Source organism: Morus notabilis, unplaced genomic scaffold (genome assembly GCF_000414095.1).
Source record: "Morus notabilis unplaced genomic scaffold, ASM41409v2 Scaffold498, whole genome shotgun sequence".
In the NCBI taxonomy this organism is placed as follows: Eukaryota; Viridiplantae; Streptophyta; class Magnoliopsida; order Rosales; family Moraceae; genus Morus; species Morus notabilis.
In genome coordinates this window covers 302,166-318,325 of record NW_010358720.1, presented here as the reverse complement: position 1 = coordinate 318,325, position 16,160 = coordinate 302,166, and the positions used below count along the sequence as shown (strand labels likewise).

Sequence of the window (16,160 nt, the reverse complement as noted above, 5' to 3'; positions counted from 1 at the left end):
TACACTGCTTTTTATCTGCAAATAATTAAGCAAAAACTAGACAAATTCCAATTAAAAATATTATGAATAAAAATAATGGATTTGTTTAATTAAAGCTTAAATATTTTAATATTATATAAATCAAAAGCAATATTTATGGTGCATTTTCATGCACTAATCAGCTCGGCTCGGCTAGTTGGTGGGCTGATGGGTTTTGGGCCGAATTGGGCTTTTCTTGGGCTCAACTTTTGGGTTTTGCTTGGTAAACTGGCCCAAATTCAATTGTTTTCTTCAAAAACCTGAAAAATAAAATAAATCCAATTAAAATTAAATCCTCTTAATTTAGGAATATTTGAAATTAAAATCACAAAATTGATAAAATAGTTTGACAATTATGAACATTAAAAGTGCAAATTCGTGCACTTATCAGGGACGTTCCCCTCGTCGTCAGTGGTTGTTTAACCTTTCTCGCCCTTTCCAGTGATCTCTTCTGCAGTCGAGGGATCTTGTCGTGCCGACCCAGGCGAAATCAACCGTCGACGCCTCATAGGGGCGACGGCCCTAATTATGGACTTCATCTTCGGGTTCTATAGCTGATCTTGAGGGAAACGAAGCGTCGAGGGTTGGGTGCTCGGCGAAAAGTAAGTATAGCCACGTGTCGTGGCACCGTCGGTCCAGGTGTCCATCACATTTTCCCACACAATAGTAATTAAGAAATAATTGGTTTTTAACGCGATTAGCAGTAGTCATAGAGTTACAATCTGGTCTTCATGATCGATCGTGATGCTCAATCATTTCCTGAAATTATTTTTAATAATGATTCCTGTATATGATCAGATTAGCTACAAAACAACGTTCATGTAACACGCGCAGGCTCCATGTTTTTATGGCAAAAACATTGAACTAATAATCATTCCTTACAGAAAGATTTTTTTCCCCCCTTACAGATAGGGTAATAGTCTTGTTTTTGTAATAATAAATAACTTCGTAATTGAATTATATTTTAAATTTGATAGAAATTATCGTCTGAAAATTTCTTAATTTAATTCTTATAAATAGAGGGTTAATTCCCTAAAAAAGAAATTAAAAGGCTCTCGTTTTCAAAATTTTTGGATATTTATTTTTAAAGATAAAAGGGATTTTTTGAAGGATTTTTGAGGAAACAGAGAAACAAAATGCTAATTTTTTTTTATTATTTTTATTAGAGTAAAATATGACTCGTTTAGTTTGATGATTCGAGTTTTTAATTCGAGTTGAGATGTAATTTTATGTGAAAATTTTTTATTGTAGCAAAAAAGTTAAACGTGACTGTTTTTGAAAACTTTTTATTATAATAAAACTTAAATTTTAAATTCGAATCAGTGAAGTGAATGAGATCTTAATTGAAGTGTGTGTGGTTAATTACCCTCATTTCTCAAAGCTAAAAAGGTATTTTGAATCGAAAATGATATTAGGCTCCATTTCCTTACCGCTTCGGACAGCTCCGCAGGGATGATGTGATTGATGGGCTGATGGCATTAGGTTTGATTGGGCCGATAAAAAGGCCTTAGTTGGGGTTGAGTGCAATGAGTAATGTGGGCTTTGTGATGAAGCCGGAAATCCAACCGAATGGGGTCCTGCGACAGGGGTTGTCGTCAACCTCCATGGCATCAAGAGACAAGATTCAAGGAAATGAAGGGAATTAGGGCAAAGGAAATCCATGGAAGAATCAGGTGGTGAAGTGGGAGTGGCGGTGAGAGAATATATAAAGAAGGAAGTTGGCGACTGGGACGACGATTTGGCAGCCAGGTCTCGCTTCAAGGCATTCAGCGGCCAATTCTCCGACTGGGAATCCACTTTCCTTTTCTGGCGTCACTTGATTCTCCACGTCTCTGGCCATTTCCAATTTCTCTTCATCCGACCTTCTCAGGTTTCTTTCTTTAATTCCTAAACCGAATTGAATCCATTCTTCGAAAGATCTCATCAGTGCTTCTTTTTCAGCTGAAGAAGGATTGGTTCAATCGAGGGGGGTTGAGCCCTTTATGCCTTGAGCAGGTGCTGTCTCTGATGCACAAGGAACGTGACATTCTGCCAACTCACCACCTGGTTGATCCACGGGCAGGCCGCCTCTCTCACATTCTCACTAAATTAACAAACTTGTTCTTTACGACAACAAATACGAGTTATGAGAATGATGTTTTCATAGTAATGCCGGTGTTGAAGGAGAAAGCAGCCCGACTGCTTAAGCTCTTAGCTGACGAAAATCTTTCTCCATCTTCTACTTGTGTGATTACCATCAACAGATTTGAGCATATTTCTGCTTCACCCCAAGAAGCGTCCGCTATTTTGAGTTACTTGTCATCACAATCCCAAGCTCGCTTTCTCTCCCTCTCTCTCAACAGGAACACGCCACACATTATTCAGGTCCGATTCGAGTTTTCAATTCTGAGATGTAATTTTTACCAGAGTTTTTTACTGCAGCAACTGGGAATTGAAAACTCGAATAATTCCACTTCAAATCTCTTTTTCATTACTCCCCTCAACTCTTTTTTTTTTTTAATCAAATTATCGATTGTTTTTGTTTTCTTTCAAATTCAGGGCGTTAAAGTCTCCCTTTCAACATCACCTGTTACGAGTGTTTCAAGTTTGGACTGCGATGTTCTTCACTTGATTTCAACGACAGAAACTCTTGAGCAACAGCTTGCTGTCATTGACAAACGTTGTCAAAGGTAACACAACTCAAACAAACAAACAGACAAATGTAGTAAATAGTAATGTTGATTCATTGTTGTCAAATGAATTCAACTCAATCACTCTGTTCTTCCTTTTGTGCTCCCTTTGTCAAAACTTAAAAACTGTATTCTCTCTCTCTCTCCAGCTCGAAAAAGGCAGCCATGGCTTCATTGGCTTCTGGAAACAAAAATGTGGCCTTGAGGCATTTGAGGACTTTCAAATTGGTCGATAAGAGTAGAGAAAAATGTGCTTCTCTTTTGAGTAGAGTGGAGGAAGTCCTCCTCCTCATTTCGAATGCTGAATCCACTAAGAAGGTAAACTCATCATCAGGAAGACCTTTTCTAATTCATTCCCTTTAACTCCACTCTATTATTATCGTCTACTTAAATCTTGTAACCCTAGCTAGCTTAATAAATTTTAATGTAGGAGTGAATTTGATGCGTTGGTTTAAAATTAGTTTACCTTACCTTAGTTAAATGAATCATTTGGCCTTGTTGGTAGGTTTCTGAAGCCATTCAAATTGGAGCTCAAGCAATTAAGGAAAATAACATCAGTGTCAAAGAAGTCGAACACAGTTTACAACAACTCGAGGAGAGCGTTGATTTACAAAAGCAAGTAGAATATGCTTTAGGTAAAAAATTCACTCTTTCCATCACTTCTTCTTTCCCAATACAAGTCGTCCTCTTGCATCTAAACTCTATTTTTGGACTTCACAGAATCAACTCCTTCATATACATCTGTTGACAATGAAGATATCGAAGAGGAGTTTAAGAAATTAGAGCTGGAAATTGGTTGTGTGAACAACTCTCATCAACCAATTCATGAAGCTGAGGCTCAAGCTACGGCCGCAGAAGCAACGGCTTTGGACTCTGCTGAGTCATTGAGCGAGGCTTTTTCAAATCTCAAAGTCGTGGATGTCCTGTCAAGTACGGCTGCAGCACGGGACATTGCTGCAAAAGAAACAAAAGATCTTGAGCTTGAACGTGCTTAGCTACAATTCATAGAATCGAAATTGTAATTAAGATATATGATGTGTCTACTTAGTCATTCTTTAGTGCATATATGTAAAGGTTTGGAACTTTTGATGTCATTGTATCAGCAAGGTTTAGGAGTGGATTTTTTTTTTTCTCCCCCTTTTTGCTATTACTTTTTTCAAATGTGACAAGCCCTTGAACTTGTCAAAGTTGTTAGTTAGAGATGCGATTTACCTGTGCTGCAACTACTCTGTAAGACTTGAAAAGAAAAGTAGAATTTCGAATGGATCCGTATTGATTGCCTTCTGTTCTTCTCCACACAAAATGCGCCTCGGTTTTGATGCTTTGTAGTCCCGCTTTGAGGTCTGAGCATGGATTATGCAAAATTGGACTTGTAGTAGCGGGATTGAAAACTTTTAGTCCGTCTTTTGTGTGGAGTTTTTTTCAGGTTTCCCCCCACCCCCTTAATAGGTGGCCCCGAGATTTCTCAAGGAGGGATAAGAGTTGATGGTATGAATGATCTTCCTTTTCCTTTAGCCAAAAAAATTAGGATTGAATGGGTTGCGGTGATCAGGATTAAGGTGAGTCGGGTTTGAGTTGTTGGAAGTGGACAAGGATAGGGGGATGGAGGGTGGTACGAGTGGTAGCGAAGTCGCCATGTTGATAGGAACAAAAGTAGCAGCAGCAGCAGCGGTAGGTGGGAAGGCAAGCATTTGAAATGTGGAAGGCGGCATAGCAAATGTGGTTCTCAAATGTGGATGTGGTGGTGCTCCGTTGCCGGCTGCTAACATGATTGGATTTGGAGGCATTACTCCCGTGGCTGTTCCCATTGACATCATCTGCTTCACAACAGTAGGTAGCACCACCATTATATGGAATCTAAAATGAACAAAATTCATCCAATGATATATAAACAGAATATCTACATGAACTAGTAATAGTATACATTAATTTGTACCTGCAACTGAAGCTGAAGTGTCCTCATGTATGCGATGGCCTCGTCCAGTATTGAAGCTTTTTTTACCTGCAGCTTTCAGAGTTAGCACACGCGACAGGACAGGATTAAGCAACTAACTAAAGACTTCTCTCGCTCAACTCTTTAGTTCTATAATCGGAAGATGATATATAATTAAAGACAAATACATATTTGTTAATATTTTTATGTACCTTGTTGCAGTTGGGTATGAGCGCTTGTAAGGCGCGCATCTTCTTGTTGATCTTATCTCTTCGCCTCTGATCAATGACATTACCGAATATATACGAGCTTGTTAGTAAATATTACAGGATATACACGTAGATATATATGGATTAAAAGGAATTAGTGAATCGATCAAGGGTAGTAAAAATAGCGACCCTTTCGGACAAATTATGGAGCGCAGTAGCTGGGGCTTTTCTCTTGGCAGCTCTGGAAGTAGGTGGCGCTTTGTTGGAAGTGGAAGGTGGAAGACGTAATTGAGGTTCTTCTCCAACGCTCTGCAGTGAAATTTTGAATTTTATTAATATTCCACGATACTTGAATGTTAATTTTGGAACATTAAAAATCTGTCTACTTACTTTATTACATGGACATGGTTCTGAGTCGTCTTGGTGATTGGTGTTAATTGGATCATTTGAGCAGACCGAAAATGATGGAACGAGTGCTTCGTCGCACTTGTCATTTGGTGATTCTGCAGCAGAATGCTTTTGTTTAGAGTTAATAGAGGCCAAGGGATCCGCGGCTTGAGAGTGCTGATCATCATCACCATCATCATTAGTAGGCACAAGCAGTAGTACTGTTTGGTTGTCATGATCATCATCAGGAGGAGGAGGAGGAGGAGATTTGACACCAGCACTAGTATAATAATTAGTACCAATTGTTATTGGTTTTGGTAGAGGTAGGGAATTCATACTAGTAGTATAATTAGCGCTAGTAGTGGCAACCACAGCAGGCCTTCCATCAAGAAGCTGATGATTGGGTGATGTTGAGAATTCGGTGGTCGTCACGAAGTTGAGCAATCCACTTGCACTTGCACGCCTCCTAGTACTACTGCCACGCCTACTTGTGGCTTTACTACTACTACTACTACTACTAGTACCTCTCTTGATCTTACAATTATTGTTATATTCGCCAATCCGATCACCATCATCATCAATATTTACATGATTAGATGATCTACAACGTGAATAATATGGGACCTGCCTTGAATTTACATGATCATGATCATGATATGATGATCTTACAACTGGCGGTCCAACGGCCTGCTGCAGCTTGGTCGTCCTGGGCATAATTTTCTCAACATGATCATGATCATCAGTGGTACTAAGATAATGCCCTAACACTTGTGAATATTTATGAAAATGATCAGGATGTTGCTGATCATAGTCGTTGTCTGGAACAATGTGGGAATCTCCAGGAACTGGACCAAGAGGCGTTTTGAGCTGACTTAGTTTCTTAAATTTGTTAACGTATTTGTCGTCTTTAAAGGTGTTGCGATGTGCGGAAACCACGAACCGTTCATGATGATGACGATGATCAGGGAATAAGCCGAAATGGAGATAATTTTTGTGAGGAGGATTTGTAGTAGGATTAGTGGAAGTGGCAGCTAGTAAGTAGTTGGGTGTGTTGTTCATTTGGGTGGAATTTGGTATTGTGGTTGTAGGACGTCGGATGGCAATCTCATCCTTCTTCCATACCAGCTCCACTGGCACTAACCCATCCATCTGCCTCTGCCTCTTCCTGCATTATTTATCTATTCTCATTAATCCACCAGCTGCTTTAACTAGCTAGCTATAAGTGTGTATATATGTGTATATACATACATATATATATATATATGTATGTGTGTGTGTGTGTGTGTGTGTGTATAAACCACAGTTATATTATTATCATGTATATTATGCCTTCAACCGAAAACAAAAATAGAATTACATGGAGGATTCGAGATTAAACGTCGAACTTCTCTTCATCCCTTAGTAAGTAATTGAGAGGATTCAGCGAGCATGATCTGATATTGGGCTAAGAAGAAAGAACTATTTAAGAAGAAGACGAAGAAGAAGTATTTAATAAGAAGAAGAAGAAGAAGAAGGAGATATAGGATGGGATTCCTCCGGATAATTAGGTCAAATACTGGGAGCTCCACACGTATATATGGGGATTTTATTTATAACAGACAAAACCTAGGCAGGAAGCTGGATTAATATATTACATTAGATATAGATATATAATCTATTAATTTCTTCTAGAAAAAGTAGAAAGTTGAGAGTCCAAACACACACACAAACACAAAGACAAGCACTAGAGCATCTGTCATAGTCAAGTCATGTCCTCCTAACAGATTCCTCCGTTGCCAATGCCATTAATTCGGGCCATTACCCATTTGTTGTGTTGTGCTGAACCACGCGTACGCCTGCTCAATCAAACCTCCTCGCACTAATTGCTTTTATCATGATCGTGTGGCTTGCAGAGTTACATGTATCCCATAATTTCACGCTTTGGACCACCTTACTTGAACTTCTTATATCGGCTACCTTATACTTGGGACCAGGCAGGATGCGGGACCTATTTACTTTTCCTTTTTCCTTCTATCTATTTCTATATATTACTTTTCCTTTTTTTCCTTCTATCTATTTCTATATATATATATATATACACACGAAAAAAAAAAAAAAGGGATCAGTCCATCATTTTATAAAATTAAAAAATATATATTTTTATTAATTTTAGTTTATTACTAATTAACTTAGTGGTGTCTTTTATAAGCCAACTTGTGCCGGATCAATTGGTAAGGTAGGATGAGTTACGAGAGAGATCCCACACTCAAATTTTGGAAACAGTTTGCAATATAAAAAAAAAACAAAAAACAAAAAGAAAGAAAGAAAAGAAAACTAATGAATAAATGTCATTCTATACCCTATTGGTGGTCCAAAATCCAAATATCATAATATGAAGTTGAAGGTAATCGCTCAAAGATCGATGCTAGCTGCTACGGCTACATCGGATAGCAGCGCGAGATGTTATTAGGACTTAGGAGCTATTGCCATGTGGAGTCCATGGTTGCATAATTGTGCTTGGAAACTAGTTGGGCTGTGCTGTTATCTTCTGTAGGGTCCAAATAAGTATGGAGCCCACTCAAAAAATAAAAAAATAAAAAAAAAGGAAGAAAAACGATCTCAAAGGATGGATACTCACGTGGTCCGTGAGCCCCACATCATCTGAAAACTCGGAATTCTTACAAAAGGCAATGCCACCTCCTCCTCCTCCTTGTGGTTGTGATTGACACTTGTGGGCCCACACCTCACCTCAAACACCCAATCGCAGGCGCAGCAACAGAAACACGCAAGAAAAAGCTTGCCCTTCACGTGCTTCTCCCGTGGAATTCAGGTGCTCCTGTCTCTCCTTTCATGTTCTTCTTTACCCCCAGAAAACAACACCACCCAAGGCAACGGACAACGACTCGACCTGGATTTCCCCAATCCACAATCTCTTTATGAAAACGACTGGTGGGATTCTCTATTGCCAAGCGCACCAAATTCAAATTCTATTCCTTCTATCTCTATACGAATTTGAATCGAATTGATATCAATATGGTCTAGACCCAACTGGTGCATATTCTTCTGGAGACACTTGAAATTCCATAACCAATTAACTGCCATCCAAATGTAGAAATCCCAACACTTTTACGTGTCGCGTTTTTTCAGACTCCACACAAATAATATTCTCAACGTAGGCACTGTACCAGCCATTACTTAAAAAATGAGGTCGAGATTCACAAAGACCGAAAGTGAACGTTCGACTATTGACCCTATCCAATCCAATCCAATCCATGTACGTACCCCCAGTGCCTTTGGACAGTATAAAAGAAATAGCCCAATCCAAAAGAAGGAGAAAAAAACAATGGAAAGATAAATCAACAGTAACTGCTTGCTTCTGGACAAGCAATAGCAAATGCATATGAAATCATATGATCAAGTTATCAACATCATAGAACAATAAGATTCCAAATTGTAGAGTTGGCCCTGTCCTCACAATTATTAGTATAATCAAGAAGAAACAAAGGAGAGAAGAGGAGGAAGAAGAAGATAATGCTCAAAGCAGTTTAGGTCTAAAATGCAAGAGGTTACTAATCTCCTTTAAAGTCGAGATTTAAGCGCGTTCATAGCTTCCTGGTTCAGCCGTCATGACTCGTGTCTAATTCTCCTTCAAACACAAAGCTAAAATTTGCTTTAACTGAAGCATCTTTCCCCGCGCCAACTGCAAATGAATTGGGACAACTACACAAATTATGCACTGGGATAATTGCAGAAACTCGAATTCAAATGCTTGAGCTAAGTGGGACTATGAGAAAATAATATCATAAGAAAGATGAAGAGGATCTAATTCCAAAACAAAACTTGTCTTGTGAGCAAGGCTCTATGAAGTGAGGTTGAAATTAATATTCCACCCTCTAACAGCACATAGGAAACAAAGAAAGACTAATTAAAACCTTTTTTTTTTTTTTTTCCGAATTAATATAAGTGACAAACTTGCCTCATGGGTTGCCGTGATTTTCCTTTGGGCGTCATTTAGTGTGGTCTCAATTGCCCCTTCCACTTGCAAGAGAAGCTTTTGATGTGATGTTTCTGTATATTATAATTTAAAAGAACCAGTATTAAGTAGAGCATACACGAGTACGTCATAAGAACCCTTTTTTTTTTCTCCTTCTCTTAAATAAGTAAGAGAAAAATAATGCAATATTTGTTTACCATGACAATGCACATAATTTAATGACTGCATGATACAATTTAGTCATAAAAGCAGTAGAATCACTGGCTAAATATTCCACGATCGTAAGTAGTAATTTAAAATAATAATAAATAAATATAGACGTGCAACAAGATTTTAGCAATATGATCATAGTTTAGCTCACTACGCATATACTTATAGACCAAAAAAATTTAGATAGCGTCTATTTATGTATGTGCGTGTGCGTGTGTGAAGCAACCAAAGAAAGAAAGAAGCCACAAAAGTTGACTCACTTCGCTTTTCCAGAGTTCCTTTAAACTCTAACTCGTCCGCTTCGGGCCCTTCAAACGTGCTTTTGCAATCTTGCAGATGTTCATTGACCTGTTCCTTGAACGTTTCATATATCAGTCGTAATTTGTCTTGTTGCTCTGCAAAACAGGGGATTAAAATAATTAAATACCTGGTTAATCTTCAACGACAGCAAAAATATCATACGTAGATGGATGCGTGCGAAAATTCAATGTTTTAATTGCATGGCCCACAAAGCCTTCAAAAAATATAAACCTTTTAGTGGGGATGCTGAGAAATCACTCAACAAGATTTGACATTGCATATCAAAATGCATTCTTCAATGACATTGCATTATTTGTCTTGGTTAGCAGTGACTGATTATAGAAGGAAATACTAATTCAGTCAATGCATATGTATTTTTCTGCTCCATTCATTAGCCATTATATAAGCAACAGTTATCAATTTAACTCATGTATCGTGAAAAATATCTCAAGATTGTACTATTTTTACTAGTAAAAGTTATTGCCTCTCATAAACCTTAGGAACCAATGGAGAGCGTCTATAGCTGATCTCGTGTCAGTAAACTGTTAGATCATCCATTAAATAAATAAATAAATAAATAAATCCAAAGGCGCACTGATTTAGAAAAGTGTACAAACTAGACCGAGAAACTATATTACCTTCAAATCTCGTTTTCATCCTTTTTCGCTTTAATGTACTGAGGTTTTTTAGCTTCCCCCTGAAAGATCACAAAGAAAGTACCTCAGGAATTGTAAGTATTGGTGCTATTATTTCGGCTACAAAGATTAGGTTGCAATTCCTTACATGTCTGTTTGAATTTGGGACTCCACATTCTGCAATTTCAGATGTACATCTTGGCCAACAGACATCAGAATTTCGGAGGACTTTTTGCTAGTCGCCAATTTAATTTTGCTTTTAAGTTTTTCTAATTCCAATGCGAACTGTTCAACAGCCCTTGCGAAGTGAAACATTGAAAAGCACAAACACAACGTCAAAACAAAAATTACTAGGTATTCCTTATCAAATTGACGGAGAAGAAAACAAGGTAAAACCTAGTTAGTCCATCCACTTGGTTGTGCCCTGAAGATTCTGGTATCCATTTGCTTTCTCCATTCCCTGCCAATATGTGCAGAGGTTGACATAATACTTTTAAGATGTATGTCTGCAAGATAAAGACAAATCATCAGAGAAGTTTTACCCTTAATAGGGAGTGATGGGGTATTGATTTGATCAAACTGAACATTGATGTCATGGTTGCGGAGCCTTTTAGCAGGACGAGGAATGAACTTCATTTTCTTAGGACTTGTTTCCGGAGATAATGTGAGGCTTTCTCTGCAACCTGAACAGGATAATAACTTGTATAAAATTTCCAAGTCAAGGCATTATCACGAGTTTTTTGTCAAATTCAACTGCCGTTTGAACACCATTCAAGTCCGTTGTTACTTTTGACTCATAGATCTTATCAATGACAAACTTTGGAATTCGATCTTTTTGCTCCATAGTCGATGGCTTCTTAAAAACAAAAAAGTCAAAAGTTAACTGCTTATCAAATAAAACAACAAAATTCAAGGTTAAAAGCAATGACAAGCTACCCTGCAATGGGAGTAACGTACTAAAACTTCTCAGAGGTCAACAAACAAAAAAGACATCACCAAGGAATGCAATGTCTTTAAAAGTTCTAATTATTACATAGCAAACAAGTTTTACGTTGACAGCACCCTACTTCTAGCTTCTTACATCTTCCTCGCATGCTACCACAAAGAAGGTCAAGTAGAGAACTTTTTTTTTGGTGAGAACTTAACATGATTAAGGAAGTAGAAGTTCTATATCAATTCCTCATCGTGCAATTGAAATAAGCATCTGAAACAAAACATACGGTTATAATCATCAGTTATGGGAGAAACATCTTCAGAACTCTCCGAGTGCCCATCATCAGATGATGGTTCAGAGAGACTAGTTTCTGCATCTTCAGAGAGACGAGTTTCTGAATCGTTCTCTTCCATGTTTGGTGATGTTTTTCCCTTCAGAGAATCCTTAAGCTTCTTTGCAGCATCCTGAAGTTCAATAAGGAAGGGCAAAAGGCAAAACAAAAAGGCCCAAATCCAACTTAAAAAGAGAAACACTACAGAAATATCTTATAAGGACAATTAAATTACCCAAGGATACAGAAAATTTCCTGTGTGCATCGTCATCACTGTCTGATTTTTCTCTTTGCAGTGCCCTGAAACCACAAATTTCTCCCATACGGTCTACTTTCGGCGTTGATGCAAGGGAAGCACTTGATGCAGGTGTATTTATTCCTAGAGTTGGACTTGGGAGATCTTGTAGATTTACATCGTTCCTTACAGGTGGGCTATCAATGTCTTCTTGTTGATCTTGTAAGTTTACAGCATTCCTTACAAGTGGGCTAACAATGTGTTCTTGTTTCCTCGCAGACGGCACACCAAATTCTTCACGTTGGTCTATGTTTTCTGGACTGTCAAAATCCACGTGCTGATTATCTCTGTCGTTTATCCGTGGTGTATTGTAAGAACTCGCTTGTGGGATTTTCTTTTCTGGCTCAAGATGATCTCTCATTTTATTGCCAAATGAAGATGTTCTTTGAGCAGGAAGTAGTGTTTCACTCCCTTGAGTTACTTTCTGAATGACATCTGCCACATCCCTTTCGTGAAATAACCTACGTGGCTCAACTCTCGAATTATTTTTATCATTTTTCTGTTGTGTCGCCTTGGGGGAACTACTGCTGACAGCAGCATGTAGCCTTCTGGGAAATCCACCTTTGCAAGAGTGGATGTTCTTGTCTTGGCGCTTCAGTTTGTAACCAAAGAGCTGACCGCTCTTTGTAGTGTTCTTTTGTACCTTGGTTGGAGCCCTCTTCCGGGTCAGAGCACGAGTCACAGGTCTCCTGACTCTATTATCAGGAGAGTCGGACTCAGTTTCTATTGTATCAGAGTTCTGTCTAAGCTTGTATGGTTTATGACCCTTCTGACCAAGTTTCTGCTCTTGCTTATCAGAACCCCGTTTCGGCTTGAAAACTGCATCTCCCATCTGATCAACTTTTTTATCTCTCTTTGACATATTGGCACCAAACCCACGAGTTGGAGAGTTAGAATAATAATCATTGTCGGCCATCTGATCAAATTTCTTCTCTTGCTTATCAGAAATCCGTCTAGGCTTCACAACTGCCTCGTCCATCTTCTCAAATTCTTTATCCGGCTCTGCAGCATTGCCACCTAACTCATAGGTTGGAGACTTATTGGGTGATGAAACAGTGCCCAATATCTCCTGGAGCTTCAGTCTTAGAGTTTCAGTTCTTCCATTTTCTGTTGTATTCGTTTTGTCCTTTAACACTTCTTCATCTGGCCTCAGTACATCCTGCACCGTTGCAAAAGTGAACTCCTTCACGCTCTCTCTTCTTCCGTCCTTCCTTCCTTTCCTTTTGTAGGAAACCCCATTAAACTTATTCTGACTAACATCATCATCAGACTGTAAAGCTGAGGCATGCTTCGTGGAAAATGAACATGTTGCTGCTGCATCCTTGGCTCCGTCAAGTTCGCCCCGCCTCCCACTGGGTGCTAAATCAGGAACTCGTCCTGGACAAGGAACGGTCTCTGAAGTGATTACTTTTTGCCTGGTTGAAATCCATGGCGAGTTTGTCAGCTCTGTTGCTTCAGTTTGTTTTGTTTTCTTGGTTGCTGTCATTTCTACGATCTTGCCTTTTCCTTGCACCGAGTGGCTTGCATTCTTTACCCTTACAGCATTTAGCCCTGCAATGTCACCTTCCTTTGAAGCTTCAGATGGTTTCTTCGGTATCGAATCTACCATAACTCCGATTGAAATCTTTCTGGACTGGCTAGATGGATGATTAATACTGCCAAAACTCCAGCAATGGCGTGTTGGAACCTGAAATCATATTCAGCATTGTCAAAACTTAGAAATTATATACTGCTTTAATGGGGAGCTGGGTTCAATTTCTACTCTCGCACGTCAATGCCTTCACATAATCCGACAACGCATCGTGTTGAGGTTTTGATAAGTGCAAACAAAGAAAGAGTACAGAAATAAATAAAAAAAATTTAATGATGGAATCCATCTTTATAACTTATCTCACATGATTGGAAACAAAAGCCAACACCTATAAGCTAATCATAGCCATATACATCATAAGCAACCCAAACGACAACACAAACATATGACTCTTGAAATGTAATCGGTAACTATCAGAAGTTCAGTATTAGCTAGGATATAAAGATTGTTCCTACTTACATCTTGCAATTGTTGTGGGTCAACCTGCATCCTTGCGATATTGCTAGGCAAACCAAACCATCAATAACTCGTGGTGGCGTTAACCTGGACAGTCAGTGGGGAGGAAAAATTAGTATAAATCAACAAAAACTGGGAACAAAGAGAGAAATAAAGTAGTTCTGAAGCTCAATATTGTTTAAAACCAGCAATAATATGTATACACACACATACATATACCCAAACAAATAAACATATAAATACATATAGAGACACACACACACACACACATACACAAACGCACACACATATAGGATAATTTGATTACGGAAAAAAAAAGGACAAAAAATATTAAATCAGAATTAAAAAAATCATTAAATTTAATAATTCACTTCAATTTTATCAGCGACCAAACAATTGTGTTTGAAGAAAATCACGGACATTTGAATGATGCTATTAAGCTGTTTACCAAGATGAATTTCGGAGTATAATTTGCGTAATCGGAATTTCATAAACGACTGGGAAAAACCTCGTTATCACGATCTACTTTCGGTTAAAATATTTGCTCCTGTAGTTTGAACATCGAAGCGAAAATAGAAAAACAGAAAAACAAAAATCACCATGAATTGAATTCCTGGCACTCACAATCTGCCATGATTTCAGGCTCTAGATCTGAGAATGATCAGCAAATCTACCTCAAATTAAAATTTGAAAAAAAAAAAAAAAGAACGAAAAAAAAAGGATAAAAATCCTAGAGACAACTGAAGCATGTCAAGAGTAGAAGAACATCGAAAATAAAATCTAAGAAAATAACTGAAAGAGCACGAATCGAAATCCAAACAAATGACATGCAAAAAGAAAGAAACAGATGGATTGGGGAAAGAAAGATCAATGAAATGACTTACAGCTATACAACGGAGACGAATCGTCGGAGACGATGGATGAGCTCCGTTTACTTTGCTTGGGCGGGACTAAAACCTAGAGAGAGAGGAGATTCGAAATGAAAAATTTGCTGAAACTGAATTAAATTGGAAATGGAAGAAAAGAAAAAAAAAAAAAAAAGGCGCGAAATAAGAAGCTTATGTGACTTGCTTTCTCGAAACGGAATCGCGCCTCTGTACTCTGGTGTGCGCACTGCGCATACACTTTTAACTCAGATGATAGTACCATATTACCCCTGTAGCTTTTTCTTTTTTTATTTTCATTTTTAATTTTTTTGTGAAATTTTTTTATTTTTAATGTTGGTGAACAATTTATTACTATTTTCATTTTCTTATATATATTAAAAATCTTATCAGTATTTTTTTAGCTATAAAAAACCTGAATTTAAACCGTAATTAGCGCTATCACAATTTAATTGAAGAAAGAAGTCTCAACTAATTGTTCTAATAATAATAATAATAAGGAATCAAGTTCATATGTTCCGGTTGGATTGCTTTCATATGTTCCGGGGTATGGAGCTGTGGGTGGGTGTGCTTATCTCCTCTTTTGCGTTTTAGTAGATTAGTAATCAATTAGTTTTTGGTTTAATATTTGATAAGCTTCTACTTAGACAAGTTTTGTTGGAGTCTGTATCGGGAATTGGGGGGTGTTTTGTTAGAATCTTATTCGAATTACAAATTAGAATTTGGGTGTAGTTCTTGTTGATAATCAAAAGATCCATTCTTCCTATTCTCTTGATTCAATTCCCTTGTTCTTATCAATATTCTTAAAAGTAATCAAATATAATTGCTAGATTCACAACTACCTATAAGTTCAAATTGCCATATTCTTGACATTGCCCTATATGCAATTATGCCAGTATGGTAATGTAGAATTTTGATTTTCATTTTGATTTGGAACTCTGGACTAGCAGATTCGAGGCCCTAGGCCTCGTGCACTTTTATGTTGTGGCCGCAGAATTGGCCCTAGGCAGCCAGTATGGTAATATGTTGTGGCCGCATAATTGGCATGTAATGGAATATAGAGCCCCTTGGCAATCAGTAATGAAAATAATAATCTGACAAAGTTTCAGTCCACAATGGTCTAATACTAGCAGCCAAAGCTCTAACCACAAGCAATATATGACCTAATCCCAGCATGAATATATGAACATTTCTCCACGGAACAGTAAACCATGCGGTTTCAATATGTTGTGGCCGCATAAATGGCATGTAGGGGAATACAGAGCCCCTTGGCAATCAGTAATGGAAACAATAATCATGACAAAGTTTCAGTCCACAAGCCGAATACTAGCAGCC

General features: G+C 38.0%; 3 protein-coding genes across 4 annotated transcripts; 1 reads left to right on the top strand and 2 right to left on the bottom strand.

The window, feature by feature from the left end:
• The first annotated feature begins 1,568 nt into the window (after nt 1-1,568).
• LOC21397055 (charged multivesicular body protein 7) lies at nt 1,569-3,682 on the top strand. Its single transcript, XM_010093135.2, has 6 exons — nt 1,569-1,888; nt 1,960-2,382; nt 2,557-2,687; nt 2,837-3,005; nt 3,193-3,322; nt 3,408-3,682. The coding sequence occupies exons 1-6, from the start codon at nt 1,679-1,681 to the stop codon at nt 3,680-3,682; spliced, it is 1,338 nt and encodes a 445-aa protein (XP_010091437.1). The 5' UTR covers nt 1,569-1,678.
• LOC21397054 (transcription factor APG) lies at nt 3,561-6,816 on the bottom strand. Of its 2 annotated transcripts, none has more exons than XM_024162405.1 (7): nt 6,574-6,816; nt 5,220-6,381; nt 5,019-5,138; nt 4,833-4,898; nt 4,624-4,689; nt 3,900-4,544; nt 3,561-3,641 (listed from the first exon to the last, which is right to left on the bottom strand). In XM_024162405.1, the coding sequence occupies exons 1-6, from the start codon at nt 6,609-6,611 to the stop codon at nt 4,242-4,244; spliced, it is 1,755 nt and encodes a 584-aa protein (XP_024018173.1). In that variant the 5' UTR covers nt 6,612-6,816; the 3' UTR covers nt 3,561-3,641; nt 3,900-4,241. The 2 variants fall into 2 exon arrangements, with proteins under 2 accessions (XP_024018173.1, XP_024018172.1); XM_024162404.1 differs by having other exon boundaries at nt 3,900-4,504.
• A 1,776-nt stretch (nt 6,817-8,592) lies between these two features.
• LOC21397053 (meiosis-specific protein ASY3) lies at nt 8,593-14,976 on the bottom strand. Its single transcript, XM_024162401.1, has 11 exons — nt 14,826-14,976; nt 13,945-14,028; nt 11,845-13,581; nt 11,555-11,732; nt 10,877-11,017; nt 10,731-10,794; nt 10,483-10,632; nt 10,338-10,396; nt 9,660-9,794; nt 9,172-9,263; nt 8,593-8,895 (listed from the first exon to the last, which is right to left on the bottom strand). The coding sequence occupies exons 2-11, from the start codon at nt 13,972-13,974 to the stop codon at nt 8,833-8,835; spliced, it is 2,649 nt and encodes an 882-aa protein (XP_024018169.1). The 5' UTR covers nt 13,975-14,028; nt 14,826-14,976; the 3' UTR covers nt 8,593-8,832.
• Nucleotides 14,977-16,160: the final 1,184 nt, after the last annotated feature.